The sequence below is a fragment of the Nilaparvata lugens genome, chromosome 1, assembly GCF_014356525.2.
Source record: "Nilaparvata lugens isolate BPH chromosome 1, ASM1435652v1, whole genome shotgun sequence".
NCBI classification, from domain to species: domain Eukaryota; kingdom Metazoa; phylum Arthropoda; class Insecta; order Hemiptera; family Delphacidae; genus Nilaparvata; species Nilaparvata lugens.
This window is the reverse complement of record NC_052504.1, coordinates 64211931-64231215: the sequence shown is the minus strand read 5'-3', so window position 1 is coordinate 64231215 and position 19285 is coordinate 64211931. Positions and strand designations below refer to the sequence as shown.

Below are 19285 nucleotides of genomic sequence, written 5' to 3'. Positions count from 1 at the left end.
AATACGAGGTTTTTGGGACATTCTGTAAGCACAAGGAAATTTTGCATGAAAAAATTGGCTCTGGACTTCTCTTATGTATCCAAACAATAAATTGAAAAATCAGATATCAGAACTATAATATGAATAATTGCAAGCACCAATGTATATAGTGACTGGTTTATACTGGCTTGGTTTACACCTTGAAATAAGGATTATTTATATCCCATTCTTTAATTCCTTTCTCTGAATATTAAGCACAATATAAATTTATTTTGATGATTGTCAGTCATTGAAACCTTAGTACGTTACAGGATTATCAACTTATTCATTGATTCTATCATCCTATGAATACAAAATAAAACATGATGAGCATAATTAATTATGCTCACAGGATATTTGATCAATACAGTTATAAATGAGTAAGACAGAATGAACTACACCTTCACAAAATAATATAATTTACTTCAATAATGTCGGAATTTCAATAACAATTAGTTTGATTCGTCATTCCAAGCTGTAAACATAGAAATTATACCTATGAGAGTTGCAACCAACAAGCTTCACATTAGAAATAATATTTGAATTTTTTTGAGAGAGCTCAAAATAAGAGTCCAGAGGTGATGGACACACATGGAATGTTTTTGGAGTCAATAACTTCTAAACCTGGTCAGATTAGTTTGTACTTGTAAGAAGGCCTGGCTCTGTGCAGCTTGGAATTAACATACACACCTCTCTGCTTGAAGAGTCGGTTGGCACTCCAAGAGGGTTTTACTCGTAAATTTTCATTATCCGAAGACTGAGATTTATCACCATTTGTTCTTCTGAATTCATTGACCTGTGAAAAGTATAGCAATTCAATCCAGGAACTGAACTCTACATCACAAAGTAAAAAACTCAAAGGGCACATTTGTAGATGCTCCACTCTGTCCTTAAAATAACTCTGTATGTAATTCATCAAAACTCTCGAATTTCATTATGAAACGGGTTAATATATTGTTCAAAATGAAGAGAAAGTACACTTACTCTTGCCTCTGCCGCACTCAGTTGCTCCTCTTTTTTTCTTATAAGAGAAGCCATCTTATGCCGCATATTTTTCTGACCCATTAATTCGTTTTGATGCTCTTGTAAAGCAGTCGCTAGATTGTCTATCGCATATCTGGAAAATATGGAATTTAATTTATTCATTGGATTCATTCAAACATATTTTTAAAATTTAGTCAATAATTGAGGGGTATATCAGCATAAACTGTTTCTCAAACTCTGGCAGTACAGATACTGGCACCATGCCTTTTGTATACCTTCATGAGATTATTTCCAATACGCTTTCAAATTGAATGAGGTTTGCAATCATAGAATAACAATATGAATATTGAGAAAAAATGTTATAAGGACATAAGATACCATATTTTTTACGAGGGTAATTTTTTCCAACCTCCGATCACATAATATCATAACACACAGACAAGCGGTAGGGGGATGACTTTCACAGCTTGTCATTCCCACTAAACACCCTGTGATCGGTGCGGCCAGATCGACAATTGTTGTCGAGTTATAGACCCACAGACATGGCCATCTCACTTTAGTCTTCCGCCAAGTTCTAGTTACTTAGCGATCAAATGTGATAATTTCGATCACCCACCATACAAAACTGACTTGGCCACTAGTATTTTATAACTTTTCCCCAAACTCGAGACATGACTTTGAGGGCAGAGCTTCCAAACAAATGAGGAGCTCCAAAGCAACGACACATCCCACTTGAATTCATTTGATGGCTGCAATTTATGAAGAGGGGTTTGGCAGGCTAGTCCACTAGTATGACAAATGCCTCAACCTTCACGGCAATTATATCCAAGAATAAACATGAATGTACGTAACTTAAGGTGAAAAATTATTATTTTATATACCGTACATTAGCCTACATTAGTCTTTTATTAATGCCCAATCGGAGTTTGAAAACTAAATGATCCACATATTAATTCTGTACCAATAAGTATGAAGGTGTTGTCAAAAACAAAGTTCAAAAAATTCTGTATGAAATTTATGTATCATTATTGAAGGTATTAGAACGCTAATCGTTGCTTTAATTCCACCTTTTAAAGTTTATGAGTTGACTTGTATCATTTATATCAAACATCAATGTTTTTTTCTGAGATGTATCCATTTTACCATGAGAATAACTCAAACAATACTACAATAGACTTAAATCCTTTTAACCAAAAAAAGAGCAAATTTTTCAGATAAGAACATGTAGAAAAATCAAAATCGACATTTTGTGACTTAACCAGTTTTTACTTTCCTTGCCCTATTACCATAGGCAAGGACAGTATTGCTTTCCAAAAAAAGATTGAAGTACCCCAATTTCTAAACGTTTCAAGGTCCCCGGAATAGTCCAAAAAAGTGTTTTTTTTTTGGTATTAGTGTTATAGTGTTGGTATATGTGTTGTGTGCGTGCGTGTGTGTGTGTGTGTTGTGTGTGTGTGTGTGTGTGTGGTGTGTGTGTGTGTGTGTGTGTGGTGTGTGTGTGTGTGTGTGTGTGTGTATGTGTGAATTTAAAACTCAAAGTCTTTACACTATAAGGATCCGACACGAAGAATTTCGATCAAATGCAATTCAAGATGGCTGCTAAAACGGCAAAAATTATGTCAAAAACAGGGATTTTCGCGATTTTCTCAAAAACGGCTCCAACGATTTTGATCAAATTAATACCTAGAATAGTCATTGAAAAGTTCTATCAACTGCTACAAGTCCCATATCTGTAAAAATTTCAGGAGCTCTGCCCCATGTATGCAAAGTTTGATTTTAGACTCCCAATTATCAGGCTTTAGATACAATTTTAACGAAAAATTCCAAGTGGAAAAGATTGAGCATGGAAATCTGTACAATTAATGTACAGTATGGTAACATTTTCACGTAAAATTGAAAATAAGCTCGAAATTTCAGAAATTGTGATTATTCAAATGCAAACTTAATGAGAGAGGCAACTGTTGATTCTATTAAATCAATGAAAGAAGTTTTTCATTGGAAGAGATAGCAGAATTATTGATCTTGACAGCTGATCCATTTTGAATTATATTTCCGAAATCTCGTCTCTTGTGTGTGGTTGTGTGTCTTTGTCGGCTTTTATTATCTGATCACCGTGTATCATGTATGTTGCTATTAAGGTGCGTACAGATATACGCGCCTCCAACACGCTCCGCACTCGCTCCACGCACGCTCCGCAATCGCTCCGATCATGAACGTTACGGCGATGTTAGCTCTTCTCGCGTTCCACTCTTGCTCCCCGGTCGATCATCAATCGATCTGCTCGAGTGACGTTCGATTGCGGAGCAGAGCGAAAGTCTGTAGGCCTACGCACCTTTATAGTCCACACATTCATAGATACTGAATTTGAACGTTCATGAGAATGAAGAATATCATCACAGATGATATGTTATGAAAATGCAATGAGTATAATCGAAATTTTCATAACGGCAAGGAAAGTTGTATAAGTGCACCACACCAAATTTTTACTTATCAGTACATAATTTATGTTAGATAAACCGTCTTTATGGACAATTTAAAATGTTTAACGAACGTTATTAGGCTTGAGTAATCAATCAGAATCCTTAAACGTAAACATTCTGATTCTTAGCTTTTTGGCAATCAAAGCTTACTCCGCTAAGAACGTTATTCAGAGCGTTTATAAATAAAGCCCAAAGTTCTTACTGTGCCGTTTCTCTCGCTTGATTCCTTTCTTCAGTTATTTTCGTGATTTCCAACTGCCATTCAGCCTGTTTTTGTTGAACCTATCAAATGCAAATTTTATTAATGCATTAATAAAATTTCTCTCTTATGTTAAAAAAGAGTTGAAATACAAATGTTAATGTAATCTAAGTACAGTGCTTGGAGCTTCTGTGACAGTTATTTCATAGAATTGGCGTGGTCGATTTCCCTTCAAGCCAAACATTGTTTCTAAGTGTAGTTTCATATTAACCGGCCTTAACCGGTTCAGGACGCAGGTGGGAAGGTGTGCTGAGCTGATGACAGCATGGGGATACACCTCTGATCCTCTGTGCCAATGTGGACAAATTCAATCAACACTTAATATCTGAGTGTCCACAACACTCCTATCATGGAGGGCTGACACAAGTTCATGATGCTGGAGAAGAGGCATGTCAGTGGCTCCACAACTTACTAGATTCTATTAGTATTTAACATATTTAGTGTAAAATTATGTTTTTTCTAACTTTGGTCTATGAATGCATATGCATACATACATACATATTAATCAACATTATTTCATCCAATCACTCTATACATCAATAGTCATCATAATGTGACTGTGACCGTGTTCATAATATGACAAATTTCATACAATTTATGTAGGTAGTTTGATAAAAAATCTGTTCTACCAACTTCTAATCAATGACAACGGAATTTAATACAATAGACTAATGATAAGGAATCAGTGAGATGTGGGTGAACGACGTCACTATTCTCTCTTATAAGTACACATTTATCTATTATCGCAAAACATCAATATTCACGATAAATTCTGGCGAAAATACGTTGAGAAATTACTGGTGAGATAAAAATACGTTTTCTCTATATTTAATGATCACAAGTTATCTTACCTTTTTCTCCAACTCTTCTAGCATGAATGTATGCTTCTTATGTAAACTGGAATCTTTTAGTGTTTCAATTTGCTTTTGCAAGTCCTTGATTGTGATAGAGTTTTTCTCTCGGAGCATTTTCAGATGCTTTATAACAGAAAAGAATAACGTCAATTACAAAATAAAATTTCTATGGTAGGCTACCTATAGTATCTATTTATTGTGCAAGTATTATTTGTAAGAAAATATTTAGATTAAAAAAACTAAAACGACTCTACAGGAAATTACCTTCCAAACCAAATAAAGCTACAATAGGTCTATTATTCTGAGTTTAACTTCTTATTTCTAGTTATCATCTTATTGGTTAGGTACCCAGTTTTGAAACGGTAAAAAACGGAGTAAAAATATCAAGTTCAATGTTACTTAGGGCCCACATTTTACGTTCTGTTAATACTAAGAGCAGCCAATGGACCAATACACTTCCAATATTAGGGTGCACCCTAAGAGTATGCGAGTACACTCGAGAATACAGAGTGTAAGGTACACTCTGTTTTACTGTCCAGTCCAATGAAGAAGAAAGGAAAGATGATGCTACGATATAATCAATGCTAACAGAATGTCGATAATTAATTGAACGAAAATAGCACTTATTCAATATTTCGTTCAATTGATTATCAACAGAATTAAACACAATAAACACAAATAGTTTTAATTTTTGAACTGTCAGGAATGTATAGTAGAAGTTCTCTTACGCGCCCTGTGGGTTGGGTGAGCTTTGAGTCAAACATCGGACTCAAGAATTTGTTGAAAACCAGAATACACTCACAGTATCCCTGCTTGTCGTAGTAGGCGACTAATAATGGGACCACCCTTCGAAAGCCCTTCTTCTCCCTCTTTATATGCTTTGGAACTTCCCATTTCCAGAATGACACACAGTCTTTCTTTCTTCTTCTATCTGTCGGCCTGCCTTGGTCATATTCTTATTTCTTCTTAGGTCAATCCAAGGTGTGATTTTGACCTTGCTGATGGATATGCTTATGTTTGCTTTATGATGCTTGCATATGTTTTAATAGTGCTTTTATAGGTATTAATTATGCAGACGAGAGCTATCAGGATAATGAGTAGAGCTAATAGAATATCCCACTGTAAGCCACTTTTTGTTGAGCTTGGCATTTTTACGGTGGTGAATCTCTATATATTCAGTAGCCTTGTTCACACTCTTAAGTGTAGGGAAACGCTCCAATGTAGATCGAACGTTTATGGGATCAATACTCGACATAGGCATGACATCAACATTCCTTTTGTCCGTCTGGAGAGGCTAAGGTCCAGTCATCTGATAATGGGTAGATGTTTAGTTAATAAATTGCCCCACAAGTTTAGAGACATGGGAACCATAGAGTTCGAAAAAATTCTACATACGTGGCTCTGCTCAAACCCTTTTTATGATGTTGAAGAGTTTTTTCAGCTGCCTGAATCAAGCATAGACCTGTAGTGCTTTACAACCATTGAAACCATACAGGCATAAAACTTATTGACATGTACTCTATTATGTATGTGTTCCAGTATTTTGACTTGATCTTATGCATCAATAGATGTTTCTTGGATCGATAAATATATCTCATCTATCTATCTGGCTATCTATGACGTCTGTAACGGTGCCTGCAGGGTACCAGACGCTCTCCTGTAGTATTCAGCCTTGTCTGGACATGCGGGGATCTGTCTGGGTCGCTTCTACTTCCCTAGCTGTTCATGGGAATCACATAAACAAGAAAAAAAACAAACAAACTAACAAAACCCCAAGGCAACTCCCCTTGCCTTCAAACCCATCGGTATCTGCCCCATCAGGGAAGGATCCTCAATCTGACATGGGTGCTTCAGGAACACAGGAGGTTCCGTTGCACTCTTATGTAGAGGCTATCAACATTGAGAAGGCTTCTACTGATCACGACATGGGTGACGTAATCTCAATCATACCATTCCAACTGAAGAGGGGGGATGAGCTTCTCAGAAGTCTAGAAAAGCAAGAATCCGCAGGAATTCTTGAGGATGTAATATAGAGCAACCGAGCAGTTTGCGGGTGGATGAGACCAAACCACACCACTGCTCAAAGAAGGGCCATTCAGACAAAACATTTTGAGAGAGGTGCAGCTTTTGACCCTGCAAAGTTTCGGAGGCGCCCTGGAGGCAATTTGGCGATCCCTCCCAAACAAAAAAGGCCAGGAGTGGAACTCAAGTAGGTTATGAGGACCAATCAGTCTGAAGAGACTGCCAAGCATAATTATTCTGTATTGCGAGAAAATAGTGGCAAGAAGGGCTCTGTTTGGCTGCAAACAACCAGGTGATGAATGGGATGTTAGTATAGGGGAAAACTCCTGGATCTTTCAAAGGACACAGATATTTGTTTGCCCAACTAACGTACAAGGGACACACAATAAGCTCCGGTTGACGTGTAAGGTTCCTTGAACCTTTGGATCCTTGAATCCGTCCCTTCAAACATAACATAACATAGTAAGTTCTCAATCTTTTTTCCTAGATCACTGGTGATACTCGAAATATGTATAACAAAATAATCTAAATGTACAAACAAAACGACAATAGGCAAATAATTCACGTGAAAATAAATGTATACAGAAAACTATGGTTTGATAATACTCTAAAAATACTAACGGCAACATCACAAGCAATGTTCTCTTTCTCTTGACGTTCACACAGCAGCTGCTTTTCAAGTTTGGCCATTTCATTGGACCGCCTGTGAAGCTCTTTGGAGCGCTCGAGCATGCTCGACTTGAGCTGCATTATTGTGTCGGCCTGGTCGTCAGCCACCTTCTCTTTGATGCGCAGTTTGTCGCGCTCCTCTTGCAGCCTCTGCTCCAACTGCGCCATTGTTCGCGAATGCTCCTGGCGCAGTTCGCTCTTCTGCTGTTCCACCAAGCGCGCGTTCAGCTCAGCTTCCTGCACTGCCAGACCCAACCTGTCGTCCTACAAACACTCGTGTCACTCACAAACACCACACAGATAACCTCTACACTATCACATATAAATTACAGTTTCAAAAAATTATAAGTTACAGCCAAGTACTTAACAAAAATATATTTACCCTGAACTATCACAGGTAGTTGCCAGTCTTAAAGATAATTAGGTACGTTTAATGCATGGAGTTCATGATTTATGGCATTCTGATCATTAAAAAATAGTAGTGTATATAACTTGTCATTCTCTCCTTATAAATGCTTTATGGCTAGGTCTCCCAGAGTTGAACCTTGAACTTATGTGCTGAGTTATAATAATAGGTTATAACAAGTAATGAAGGAAAACTATTTGAACATCCAAATTCCAACTATCTTATCCATTTTACATTATTACATTGATTATTATTCATTAAATATACTTTTCATCTGCAAGTATTTTAATAATCATAATAGTGGTAAAATATAATTCAGGAGGAAGGTATATTAATATGAATTTTCTCAAATTCTTTCTACGATTAGAAATAAGCCTTTCAACTTATCTACGTTTTTCCAACTTGTCCAAAGACCTTCTAGCATGAGCCTGAAACGCTCCTCTTCAATATTGAAGAGCAGCTAAATTATAATAGTTGGATTGGTTAAATGAGAGCATCAAATATCAAAAGGTAGATGTAAAGAAAATTACAAACTATGTACAACATTCACTGAAATTATAAATTGTCAAATGCATTTCCACAAACCTTGCTATTGATAGTATCATTTTGGCACTTGATTACTATTTCTTGATGTTTATTTGCCTCAGATAGTTCTGTTATACTGTAAAATGAATAAAGAAGGATGAAAATATGTGCGACGCAAATATTATTATAACTAATATTTTTTGACCAAGCATTCAGTTCATCTAGTAAAACAAACACATCTCTTACATTATAGTAGTGTACAAAAATACTTTCTCATACTAAAATGTTTACTCGTATCACATAATTGGTCGCAGTAAATCAGATAGGAATCAACCCACAAAAATGAAAAAAGAGATTTTTCAATAAATATTCTCTCTAACATTTCATAGACTGACTTAGGTCGGAAAACTAATGTTATAAGATTTTCATTTTTTCAAAAGTATTTCAAAGTAGACTGAGGAATGAGGAAATGGATCTATTTTCAAGTGGAAAGTTTAAACTAGAAACTTTTAAAAAATCATTTGATATTAGTGGTCAAATAAAAAGGATGTGAGAACTGAGAATACAGAAAGATATGAATACAGGTTTACGTGAAATTCTTGGGAAAAATAAGAACTAAAAGGGTCAAGAAGAAGTTTTCACCTCAATAACATACCGTTCTTTGCACTGCTTTACAACTTCGGTCAACTCTTCTCGAGCATGCTTTTCCATGGAAATCTCTTTATCCTTCTCCCCAATCAAACGTTCCAGTTCTTCATTCATTCTCTGCTTCATATTCTCAATTTCATTCAACCTGAAACAAAATTGGAATTGAATTCACATTCCAAATCTATCACTTTGAATTAAGGATTCTTCTTCAAACGAGGAAGTTGATTCCTATATAGCTTAAAACTTGAAAATAATGATGGTAGGACCAACCTTTTAGCAAAATCGTTTCGCATCAAATTCATCTCAACCTCATATGTGGAGCACTTGGCCTGCAGTGCCATTTCGTTTGTTTCTCTCTTCATCAAAGCTGACTTGAAAGCCTTTTGTTGCTTTTCCAGTAGACTTTTAACTTGAGGTATGTCAGTCACGTCCCTAACACGAACACAACAACGAAAGAATGTATTAGTATATTTGTTTTTAGAAATGAGGAAAAAATCTACAACAAAATAATATTGAACTCGATAATAGTTTAGTATTATAAACTCTTATTCATGTAATGTTTAATGCATTCGTGATTGAAACATTATTTTCAAGATCTTGCTACTATTGTAGCCTTGAAACCCAAGGATATAAGTTATTATTTATTTGAAAGAAATTATTTCATATATGATTTATTTATTTTATAATTATTATTATTTCATCAGCTTTAAAAGCTGATAAGCTGGTAAGATTGGGCAGGATTGCTAATTATGGTGATATTCAAAACCACACCTGTTATTGAACTCTTTGATAATTTTCTCATTGGATTCCAATTTTTCTTTTAGATGCATCAGCTTCCGATCTTTCTCGGATAATTCATTGGTCATGGTCTCCAACTTTTCGTTGAGATTTTTTAAAAGTTCGTTTGCTTTTGTTCGCTCTGCTTCCAGGTTTTCGCAACAACTCTAGAACAATTAGCACAAACTCTAATAACATCTGGTGAGAAAGCTAGAGAATAATTGATTGAGAGAGAGTTAAGCTAGAGGAGAAAAATCAATTAAGAGTTATGAATAAATTTTCGATGCTGGCAAAAATCGAGAGTCAACTCACCATACAATCTTTATATTTTTTCAGACAAGATCTACTCTGCTCTCCAAGATTATGAGCCAATTCTACGGCCATTGTTCTGGCACCAATCAATTCTTGAATTTTTAGAGACGACTCGTCCAATCTATCATTCAAGCTCTTCACCAATTTTTCACATCCCATGCGCTTCTCTCGCTCACCTTCCAATTCCTTGAATTAGAGCATACATCATAAGTAAGTTAATTCACTACACCAACTATTTTATTCATATAATTGGAATTCATCTTGAATTGAAATAAATTCATTGAATAGAGATTTTCAAAAGTTTAATTTATTATTGCAGAGATTCTTTACAAACAATATACGATAAATTCAATCATATAACAATAAGTATTGAACACACATAGATTTGAAGAAAAATTTCCAAAAGCGATATTGGTACACCATGGAAACTCATCACGGACATGAAACAAGGTGGGGCAGTCAAACACTATTTTAGTTTACACGATACACACGACACGGATAGATTAAAAACACTTAAAAACTTACATTTAAACGAAAATTTTTGGGAGCTGGGCCCCCTTTGTCAATCAAACAGGAAGTGAAGTGGTGCAGATTTGAACATTCTAACGGTCGTGACCACAGAGACGCGGTAGAGATATTGTGTAGGCCATAGAGCACAGACGAACGGAGGCGCACTGATTGAAGCAGCATTATGGGATTAGTTGGTGGGCCATGATGGGTTATTTCAAGCGGGAGATTTCAAATTTGAGTGGGTTATGGATAAGGAAAGGTGTAGATTATGAAATGATAGAAAAGAGGAGATTTAAAATTAGAAATCCGAAATGAAGTAGAATAAAATTAGAAAATGGAATTATAGAATTGAATTGGAATTAAATTTATTTCTCTTTTTATTTCAATTTTTATTTTTATTGAAAATTTATTACATATTTGATAGCTGTGAAATTTCTTATATAGGGCCTATGATGAAATTTATTTCAATTTAATTGGACAGTTGGTGTAGAGTTGATAGTTATGGTACTATCGCTGTCTGTTAAGACCAGGACTGGAAGCAGCTCCAAGCACCCAAATAAAATCCAATTCTTTCGTCTTGACATCTATGGAGGGGGCTGTGGGAGGGAGAGTGGCAAGGACTTTGACTTTGAAGCATTGGTCAAAGTTCTTGTTGTGCTCAGAGCCATGGGTGGGGATGGGTAGGTAAGTATTATTTTTAAAGGAAGCCCTGTGATTGTTGATCCGGAGGTTTAGGGCAGTGGTGGTTTCACCTATGTAGAAGGCAGGACAGAAGTTGCAGGAAAGGAGGTAGATGCAATTTTTGGAGATGCCATTACTGGATTGATGCATTTGATGAGTTTAGTTGGTGATAAGACTGGTAAAGGAAATGGAAGGATCAGTGATAGGGCAGGTTTTACAGCGGGGGTGTTTGCAGGGTTGGGTACCAGGTGGAGTTGGGATTTCATCAGAGGTGAGTGATTGGTTTTTATTGAAAATTCTTTTGAGGTTGGGAGGCTGCTTGTAAATGAGGGTGGGTGGTTGCTGGAAAAGGTGTTTGGTGGAGGGATTGGAGGAGACGACATGGAACAGATCTTTAAGGACAGGCTTAAGGTTTTTGATTCCAGGGAAGTAGGTAGTACAGAGCTTTGGAGTTTGTGGGATTTGGGAATTTTTTGTGGTTGGATTAGTGTCTGTTTTAGAGGAGATTTGTTTCTGTAACAGTCTTTCAGGATAGTTACATTTCAGGAAGGATTGGTAGAGTTTTTTGAGGTACTGGTCAAGGTGGTGGGGATCACTGCAAATTTTTTGGCCTCGGATTGAGTGGGAACGTGGGAGGGATCTTTTGATGTGGTAGGGATGGCAACTCTCAAAATGTAGGAACTGTTGAGTGTGGGTGGATTTGGCGAAAGTATTGATGGATAAGGCATTGGAGTTGGAAAGGATTATGTTGACATCTAGGAAGTTGATGGAGGATTCAGTTATAACATATTCTAGTTATCTAATGGAATATGAGGTTATATTATGAGATATGGGTAAGTTGGATTATAGGTTAATTCAAGTTATATAATATTAGGTTATGACAAAATTATTGATTCTATGTGAATTGGGATAGTTGAAAGGAGTTCATAGATTATTAAGAGAAAAGTACAAAGCAGAAGAGAAAGGGTTTGGAAATGTGGACAGTGGTAGTAAAGGAAGTTTAGACATGAATGAAGAGGAAAAATCACTAGATTATTTGTAGCAAATAACATAAAACACTTTAAAGCTTTATAATATAAATTGAAACAGGATAAACACGACACAGATAGATCAAAAACACTTAAAAACTTACATTTAGTATAAGATAAGAGTACCGTTTTGTACTACGCATTTTTTCCAAAGAATTATTTAATAAAATTATAATTATTTTGAAAATTAAGTACAAATCATTTATGAATTGCTCATTGAACTTTTGGAGGTTACACTGTTGTTTACAATTGAACAGATGTTTTTGTAGCAGCTCAGACACAGCTGACTAACTCAATATATTATAAATGTCATGCCAGGTTTTCATGCAAGCTATAATATTATTTCTAAAATTAAGAACTATTGATAAAGGACAAAGAATTTCAAACAGAAAAATAAAATGTACGTATTATTGTTAAAATTATTTATTATTCACGAAATTACATTATAATGTCGAATGTTTATAACGAACTAGGTCATAGCATGAATATTGTATTACTGATAAGAGCAACAAAAATTAATTATAACAGTTTCGAATATAATAAGAATGGTATAGAGATATTAAATTATAAATTATTGATTCAACTGAGTCACATGGTGAATGAATCTCTTTGGCAAGTCTAAGCCAATCATATGTTAATCTGTTATCAGACAACAAACTTGCCTTATCATATGCTAGTGCATGTACACTGTATAGAGGAACTGTATCTAGAGAATTAAGCAATTAAAAAAATTATACAAATTAAGTTATTATTGTAATCAAATTAAGTTATTATTGTAATCAAAGGAATTATGTTTTGCTGCTTGCCACTGACGTCATACCTACGTCATAATTATTCTACCAATGGCAAATTTTCATGCAAATTAATTACACAGAGATTCTCAGAAAAAGGTTCTAGCCAAAGGCTTAGAAGAAGACAAGTCACTTCCCTTTTAAAATCCTCACCGCTAAGACCTTGTTGAAAGTTACCAAAGACCCATTAGTGAAATTTTGTTCAATTTTTGTATATTTTATCTATAAGCCAATATCTTAGGCTATTTTATTTGTTATTTTATAAAATTATTTCATCGATCGATAATTCTAGAAACTCAAATTTAATTATCCCCTAATTTATTTGGTGAAGGAGATATGTAATTAAAATTCCACACATGCTAAAACCGAAGCCTGGACCAGCCACCGATCAAACAAAATTTGATCTAAGGGAACCACGACCGCCAAGAGGATTCACGTGAGTGTTATATTTTTGGGGCCCCAATCTACGCTTTGAAAGAAAATACAGTGCAGAAAATATAAAAATTTTTCTTCACTAAAGTAATGGCCACGCCGACAAGCGCTTATAATATTATTAAGATCCTAGATTTTATCTGGTATAGAATTTATAAGAACTCACAGTTGATTGACTATCCTCCACTGCCAGAACCACGACCCGAGTAATTGTTAAAATCTTTTATAATTTGTTTTCACTATTTTTTCAAAAAACTGTTAAATTTATCAATTATAAAATTCTGTTGAATCATGCATGGTATCATGCGAGCACAAGCAAACTTCTAATCATTTTGTTAATGTTAAACTATTCTCAATCTGTAATCCAAGCTCTAAATCTGCACTGTCAAATCATATATTTTATTATATTATATTTCCATTTTGTCAATTCGTCTTCTGAGTTTGATTATTTCTTAAGCCTGTCAATTATTGTTTCTGACACGTTCTATATTATCAAGAACCGATCAAGTACGATCATTGAAATAATTGATTCGACCTGGATATTGGAACAGATCTAAGTGGATGTAGTGTGTGGGGTCAGATCGAGATTACTTATTCTCTGTCCTTACCTGCTCATATATCAGCTTTTATCTGTTACCAACTACTTCGACTTGGGAGCGAATTCGTCGACTGTATAGCAGATGCAGCTGGAGATCATATAATTTCCTACAATAGAGCATAAAGCCCGACAAGACTCTGTTCTCGAAATATATTCCGAACGATCTCTGGTCCTTAGTACCCTACTTTAATCCTTCGGAACTTATTAGAGACGCAGTCCCGTATATTATCTACATCAGGATTTTTGCTCAACCTGTATGATTTTGTATGCTGGTTCATCACAGGTAATAGTTTTAAGATATCCGTATTCAGTGTTTAGCAACCGCTACCTCAGAAAATGTTATCACTATACAATCAGTCATAAGAAGAATCAAGGGTGAGCGAGTGTTTATGCCTCCCGCGATTCAGACGATTGTATCGAATCTTGTAGTGACTCAATCAGTCTGGTGTTCACTTAGCGTCCACGCGCGCATTTTCAAAATTTCTAACCTCAATACTGGTGACTCAGTGCAAGATTCATTACACATGTGTCGACCTAACCTTGGAGGCGATAGTAACTCCCCCAAGAAGAGCTCCACACAATTTGGCTTGCAACGTGAGGCATTTAAAATACAGTACTACAACATATATACATACATATATATATATATATATAATATATATATATATATATATATATATATATATATATATATATTATCACGTACACCCTGAGTAGCTTCAGAGGTGGGTGATTGATACCCAGGTGTTGCTCCTGGATGACTTCGCTCAGTCGTAATGTGGGCGGGGAAAGGAGGCAAGTCGAAGTTCCTCTTCCTTCTTCTTTGTTCCTCAGCTGGCGTGAATAGCACCTCCTGATGCTTCTGACGGCGTGAAGGTCGCTCTCTTCTCTGATGACACCACTTTGATGTAATTTTGTATCGGCCTTACGGCCTCGGTTCCGCTCCAGTGGAGTAGGAAAAGGAAGGACAGAAAGGATAGGGACGGCAGACAACGGTCCGCTGTGCCCTGGGGAGAAGGAAGAATAGGGACGGCAGACAACGGTCCGCTGTGCCCCGGGGAGAAGGAAGAATAGGGACGGCAGACAATGGTCCGCTGTGCCCTGAGGGGATGGAAAGAATAGGGACGGCAGACAACGGTCCGCTGTGCCCTGGGGAGAAGGAAGAATAGGGACGGCAGACAACGGTCCGCTGTGCCCTGGGGAAATGGGAGGACAGGGACGGCAGACAACGGTCGCTGTGCCCTAGGGAGATGGGAGGACAGGGACGGCAGACAACGGTCCGCTGTGCCCTGGGGAATGGGAGGTCAGGGACGGCAGACAACGGTCCGCTGTGCCCTGGGGAAATGGGAGGACAGGGACGGCAGACAACGGTCCGCTGTGCCCTAGGCAGATGGGAGGACAGGGACGGCAGACAACGGTCCGCTGTGCCCTAGGTAGATGGAGGTCAGGGACGGCAGACAACGGTCCGCTGTGCCCCAGGGAGATGGGAGGTCAGGGACGGCAGACAACGGTCCGCTGTGCCCTGGGGAAATGGGAGGACAGGGACGGCAGACAACGGTCCGCTGTGCCCTAGGGAGATGGGAGGTCAGGGACGGCAGACAACGGTCCGCTGTGCCCTGGGGAAATGGGAGGACAGGGACGGCAGACAACGGTCCGCTGTGCCCTAGGGTGATGGGAGGTCAGGGACGGCAGACAACGGTCCGCTGTGCCCTGGGGAAATGGGAGGACAGGGACGGCAGACAACGGTCCGCTGTGCCCTAGGTAGATGGGAGGACAGGGACGGCAGACAACGGTCCGCTGTGCCCTAGGTAGATGGGAGGACAGGGACGGCAGACAACGGTCCGCTGTGCCCTGGGGAGATGGAAGGTTAGGGACGTACGGCAGCCAAGGGGCCGCTGTACCAGGGCAGGAGGTCGGGGACGTACGGCAGCCAACGGGCCGCTGTACTAGGAGCAGGAAGGTTGTGAGCGGAATGCTGTGGTCTGGGGCTCGTCCGGCCTTTAAATACTCCCCCAAAGTGGAGGGGATGGAGTTGAGCCGCCGCCAGAGGCGGTGGAAATCGTCTTGATGCGCGGAAGATGGTGCGCCATCGGTACCTCCCTTATCTCCGCGGTCGGCTAGCATTGCTGATAGCCGAGCGTCTTTCAATAATATTATTTATTATTTTCTCGTCACAATTTTACTTTGTGACACCCCACTCCTACTTGGGGGGGGGGGGGTGTTCGGAGCCCTCTATGGCACCACCTTAAAAGGCGTGAGCCATCTAGGCATCACCTTAAGAGGTGTACACCTCTCAGGCATCACCTTTAGAGGTGTATGACACTCGCTATGAGCTTCATCTATACCTGGTCCACAGGTACATATTTACATCGTCCATTTGATAATCGGACTTTTATGCGTGGCTTGCCAGCCCGTTTGCGCTTGCCTGATGTTGTGTTGTGGTGGCACAGCACTGGATCCATATTTCGAGAGGGGCCTGGTCTGGGTTCCTGGGATGGTGGGACTACTTCATTGGTAGTTGAAGACTGCGTTTGCTCTTCCTCATCCATTTCAGTTGAGGAGGGTATTGACTCCTCCACATCCATGACAGTAGGGGGTGGTATTGACTCTTCCACATCCCTCTCGGATTCACCACTTGTGTTGGTGGCTGGAGCATGAATCGTGGCCTGCCGTTGAGAGTCAGTCATCTCTTCCCTGTGATCCATCACTATGTTGCCCGAAGATGCTTGTTCTGGAATATATGACAATTCTGCCCTGGCATCAATCAAAGCATTGAGTTCAACTCCATTCAAACCAACCTGCATGAATATCCTTTTGTCGTGATCCTTGTTGTCCTGAGATTCGGATTGTACAGCTGATATTGTTGGGACTTTTGTTGTCCTACTCCCCGATAAGGGTGATCGCAACATAATTGGCTGTCTTGAGGATTCAATTGGGGAGGATCCCACTCACCTCTCTTGTGAATGTGTGAATATTCACCCTGTTTTCACGCATAAATTCCATGCCTAATAGCAACTCTTGTCCAAGTCCATCCAGTATAGACGCCACTAGTGGAACTGTGATTTGTCCTATAGTGACATTAGTTGTCAGCTTCCCATTTAATGGGGTAGATCGTCCATCAGCTAATATTGCGTGGTGATGAGTTGGTACCTTCCTTATCATCCCTATTTTTTGGAGAACTTCATAAACCTCATTACTCATATAATTAGCTTCAGCGCCACTATCTAGCATGGCCCGACACTTTTTACCTCCGATTGTCACAGTAATGAATAGTCTGTTGTCCCTTGATGACTCTTCAATCACAGGAATCCTGTGTGCCGTTCGCATCACTGCTGTCTTGTTCGGAGTTTTATTCTCCTTCTGCACATCACAGACACATATCAGTGCTCTCTTTCCGCTCCTTTTACATGGTGGAATATCGGGACAGTGTGATCTCCAGTGCCCCGGTCTCTTGTATTGCCCACACATGGGTTCAGACTCACTAAGAGATGGTCTGTTACTAGTAGGGGTTATAACTGTCTCAACCTTGAGCCTTGTAATCTTTTTCGTGTCCTCAATCATGTGAACTCTCGAATTCTGTCTATTCTGTTTCTCCTCTGCTTTATTGTTCATACTCCCTCGCGAATTTTTCCAATTCGTTGATACTATGAACATCTGATTGCCGAATATACAATTTGTACCGTGGGAGGAGATTCTTATACACTCTCTGTAATTTATTTCGTCTGTAAAACCTCCTCGACGCCTCATGAGTGTCAGTACATCTTCGAGAAATTCGTCAAACGATTCACCTTCTCTTTGCTTCCTTGCCTGAATTAGATTCTCGAGGTCCTCCTCATAGGTAAGTGGGTAGTAGCGTGATCTGAAATCTTTCACAAAATTCTCCCATGATTTCCACTGGTCACGACGATTACGCATCCATAGAGTAGCTTTACCAACTAGTAATTCAGGAAGGGCAACTAGTAGTTGGTTGCCAGTAAGCCCATAGGCTTGTTGTAGCTCGTCTAGCCTTTCTAGAAGCTGGGAGCATCTGATTGGCCATCAAAAGACAGTCTCCAGCTTCTTACTTTGTCACATACCGCCCCTGGGTCCATGAGGGGTTTGTGTGAATGTTGGTTCCAACTTCAGCATGAGTACCTGTTGCTGAGTGTCCAGATCCCCCACTGCTTCTGCTCACTATTCCGGGCCTTAGGCTGGGATAACGTACAGCCATCTTCTTATGTTGTTCTACTAACAACCTTCTCAACTCAGCAAGTGTTCCAGATGACACTATGCCCCAATCTTGTAGAAGATTGAACGCTTCTTCCTTTTTCAATTTATAGATCCAGGAAACTCTGGGGTCGGCTATCACCTCGGGGTTTACGTCCTCAACTGACTGATCTTCTGTCAGCTCCTGATGTCGAGCATCTGAATCAGACTCGCCCTGTTCACTCATGATGATTCTTACTTCGTTGCCTCGTGCCCCAAGTGCGGGCGCCAATCTATCACGTACACCCTGAGTAGCTTCAGAGGTGGGTGATTGATACCCAGGTGTTGCTCCTGGATGACTTCGCTCAGTCGTAATGTGGGCGGGGAAAGGAGGCAAGTCGAAGTTCCTCTTCCTTCTTCTTTGTTCCTCAGCTGGCGTGAATAGCACCTCCTGATGCTTCTGACGGCGTGAAGGTCGCTCTCTTCTCTGATGACACCACTTTGATGTAATTTTGTATCGGCCTTACGGCCTCGGTTCCGCTCCAGTGGAGTAGGAAAAGGAAGGACAGAAAGGATAGGGACGGCAGACAACGGTCCGCTGTGCCCTGGGGAGAAGAAGAATAGGGACGGCAGACAACGGTCCGCTGTGCCCCGGGGAGAAGGAAGAATAGGGACGGCAGACAACGGTCCGCTGTGCCCTGAGGGGATGGAAAGAATAGGGACGGCAGACAACGGTCCGCTGTGCCCTGAGGAGAAGGAAGAATAGGGACGGCAGACAACGGTCCGCTGTGCCCTGGGGAAATGGGAGGACAGGGACGGCAGACAACGGTCCGCTGTGCCCTAGGGAGATGGGAGGACAGGGACGGCAGACAACGGTCCGCTGTGCCCATGGGGGAATGGGAGGTCAGGGACGGCAGACAACGGTCCGCTGTGCCCTGGGGAAATGGGAGGACAGGGACGGCAGACAACGGTCCGCTGTGCCCTAGGCAGATGGGAGGACAGGGACGGCAGACAACGGTCCGCTGTGCCCTAGGTAGATGGGAGGTCAGGGACGGCAGACAACGGTCCGCTGTGCCCCAGGGAGATGGGAGGTCAGGGACGGCAGA

The 19285-nt window shown here is 39.7% G+C and overlaps 1 protein-coding gene across 1 annotated transcript in view; it reads right to left on the bottom strand.

Moving 5' to 3' along the window:
• Positions 1-414: 414 nt before the first annotated feature.
• LOC111050414 (leucine-rich repeat and coiled-coil domain-containing protein 1) overlaps positions 415-19285 on the bottom strand; it is a 32087-nt gene continuing 13216 nt past the window's right edge. The window contains exons 7-16 of the mRNA XM_022336731.2: positions 9955-10140; positions 9637-9809; positions 9136-9297; positions 8873-9010; positions 8278-8353; positions 7239-7550; positions 4593-4718; positions 3685-3764; positions 1003-1135; positions 415-814 (exon numbers count right to left, since the gene is read on the bottom strand). Of these exons, the coding sequence (XP_022192423.2) occupies positions 647-814; positions 1003-1135; positions 3685-3764; positions 4593-4718; positions 7239-7550; positions 8278-8353; positions 8873-9010; positions 9136-9297; positions 9637-9809; positions 9955-10140 (1554 nt within the window). The 3' untranslated portion in view covers positions 415-646. The remainder of the gene's footprint in view (positions 815-1002; positions 1136-3684; positions 3765-4592; positions 4719-7238; positions 7551-8277; positions 8354-8872; positions 9011-9135; positions 9298-9636; positions 9810-9954; positions 10141-19285) is intronic.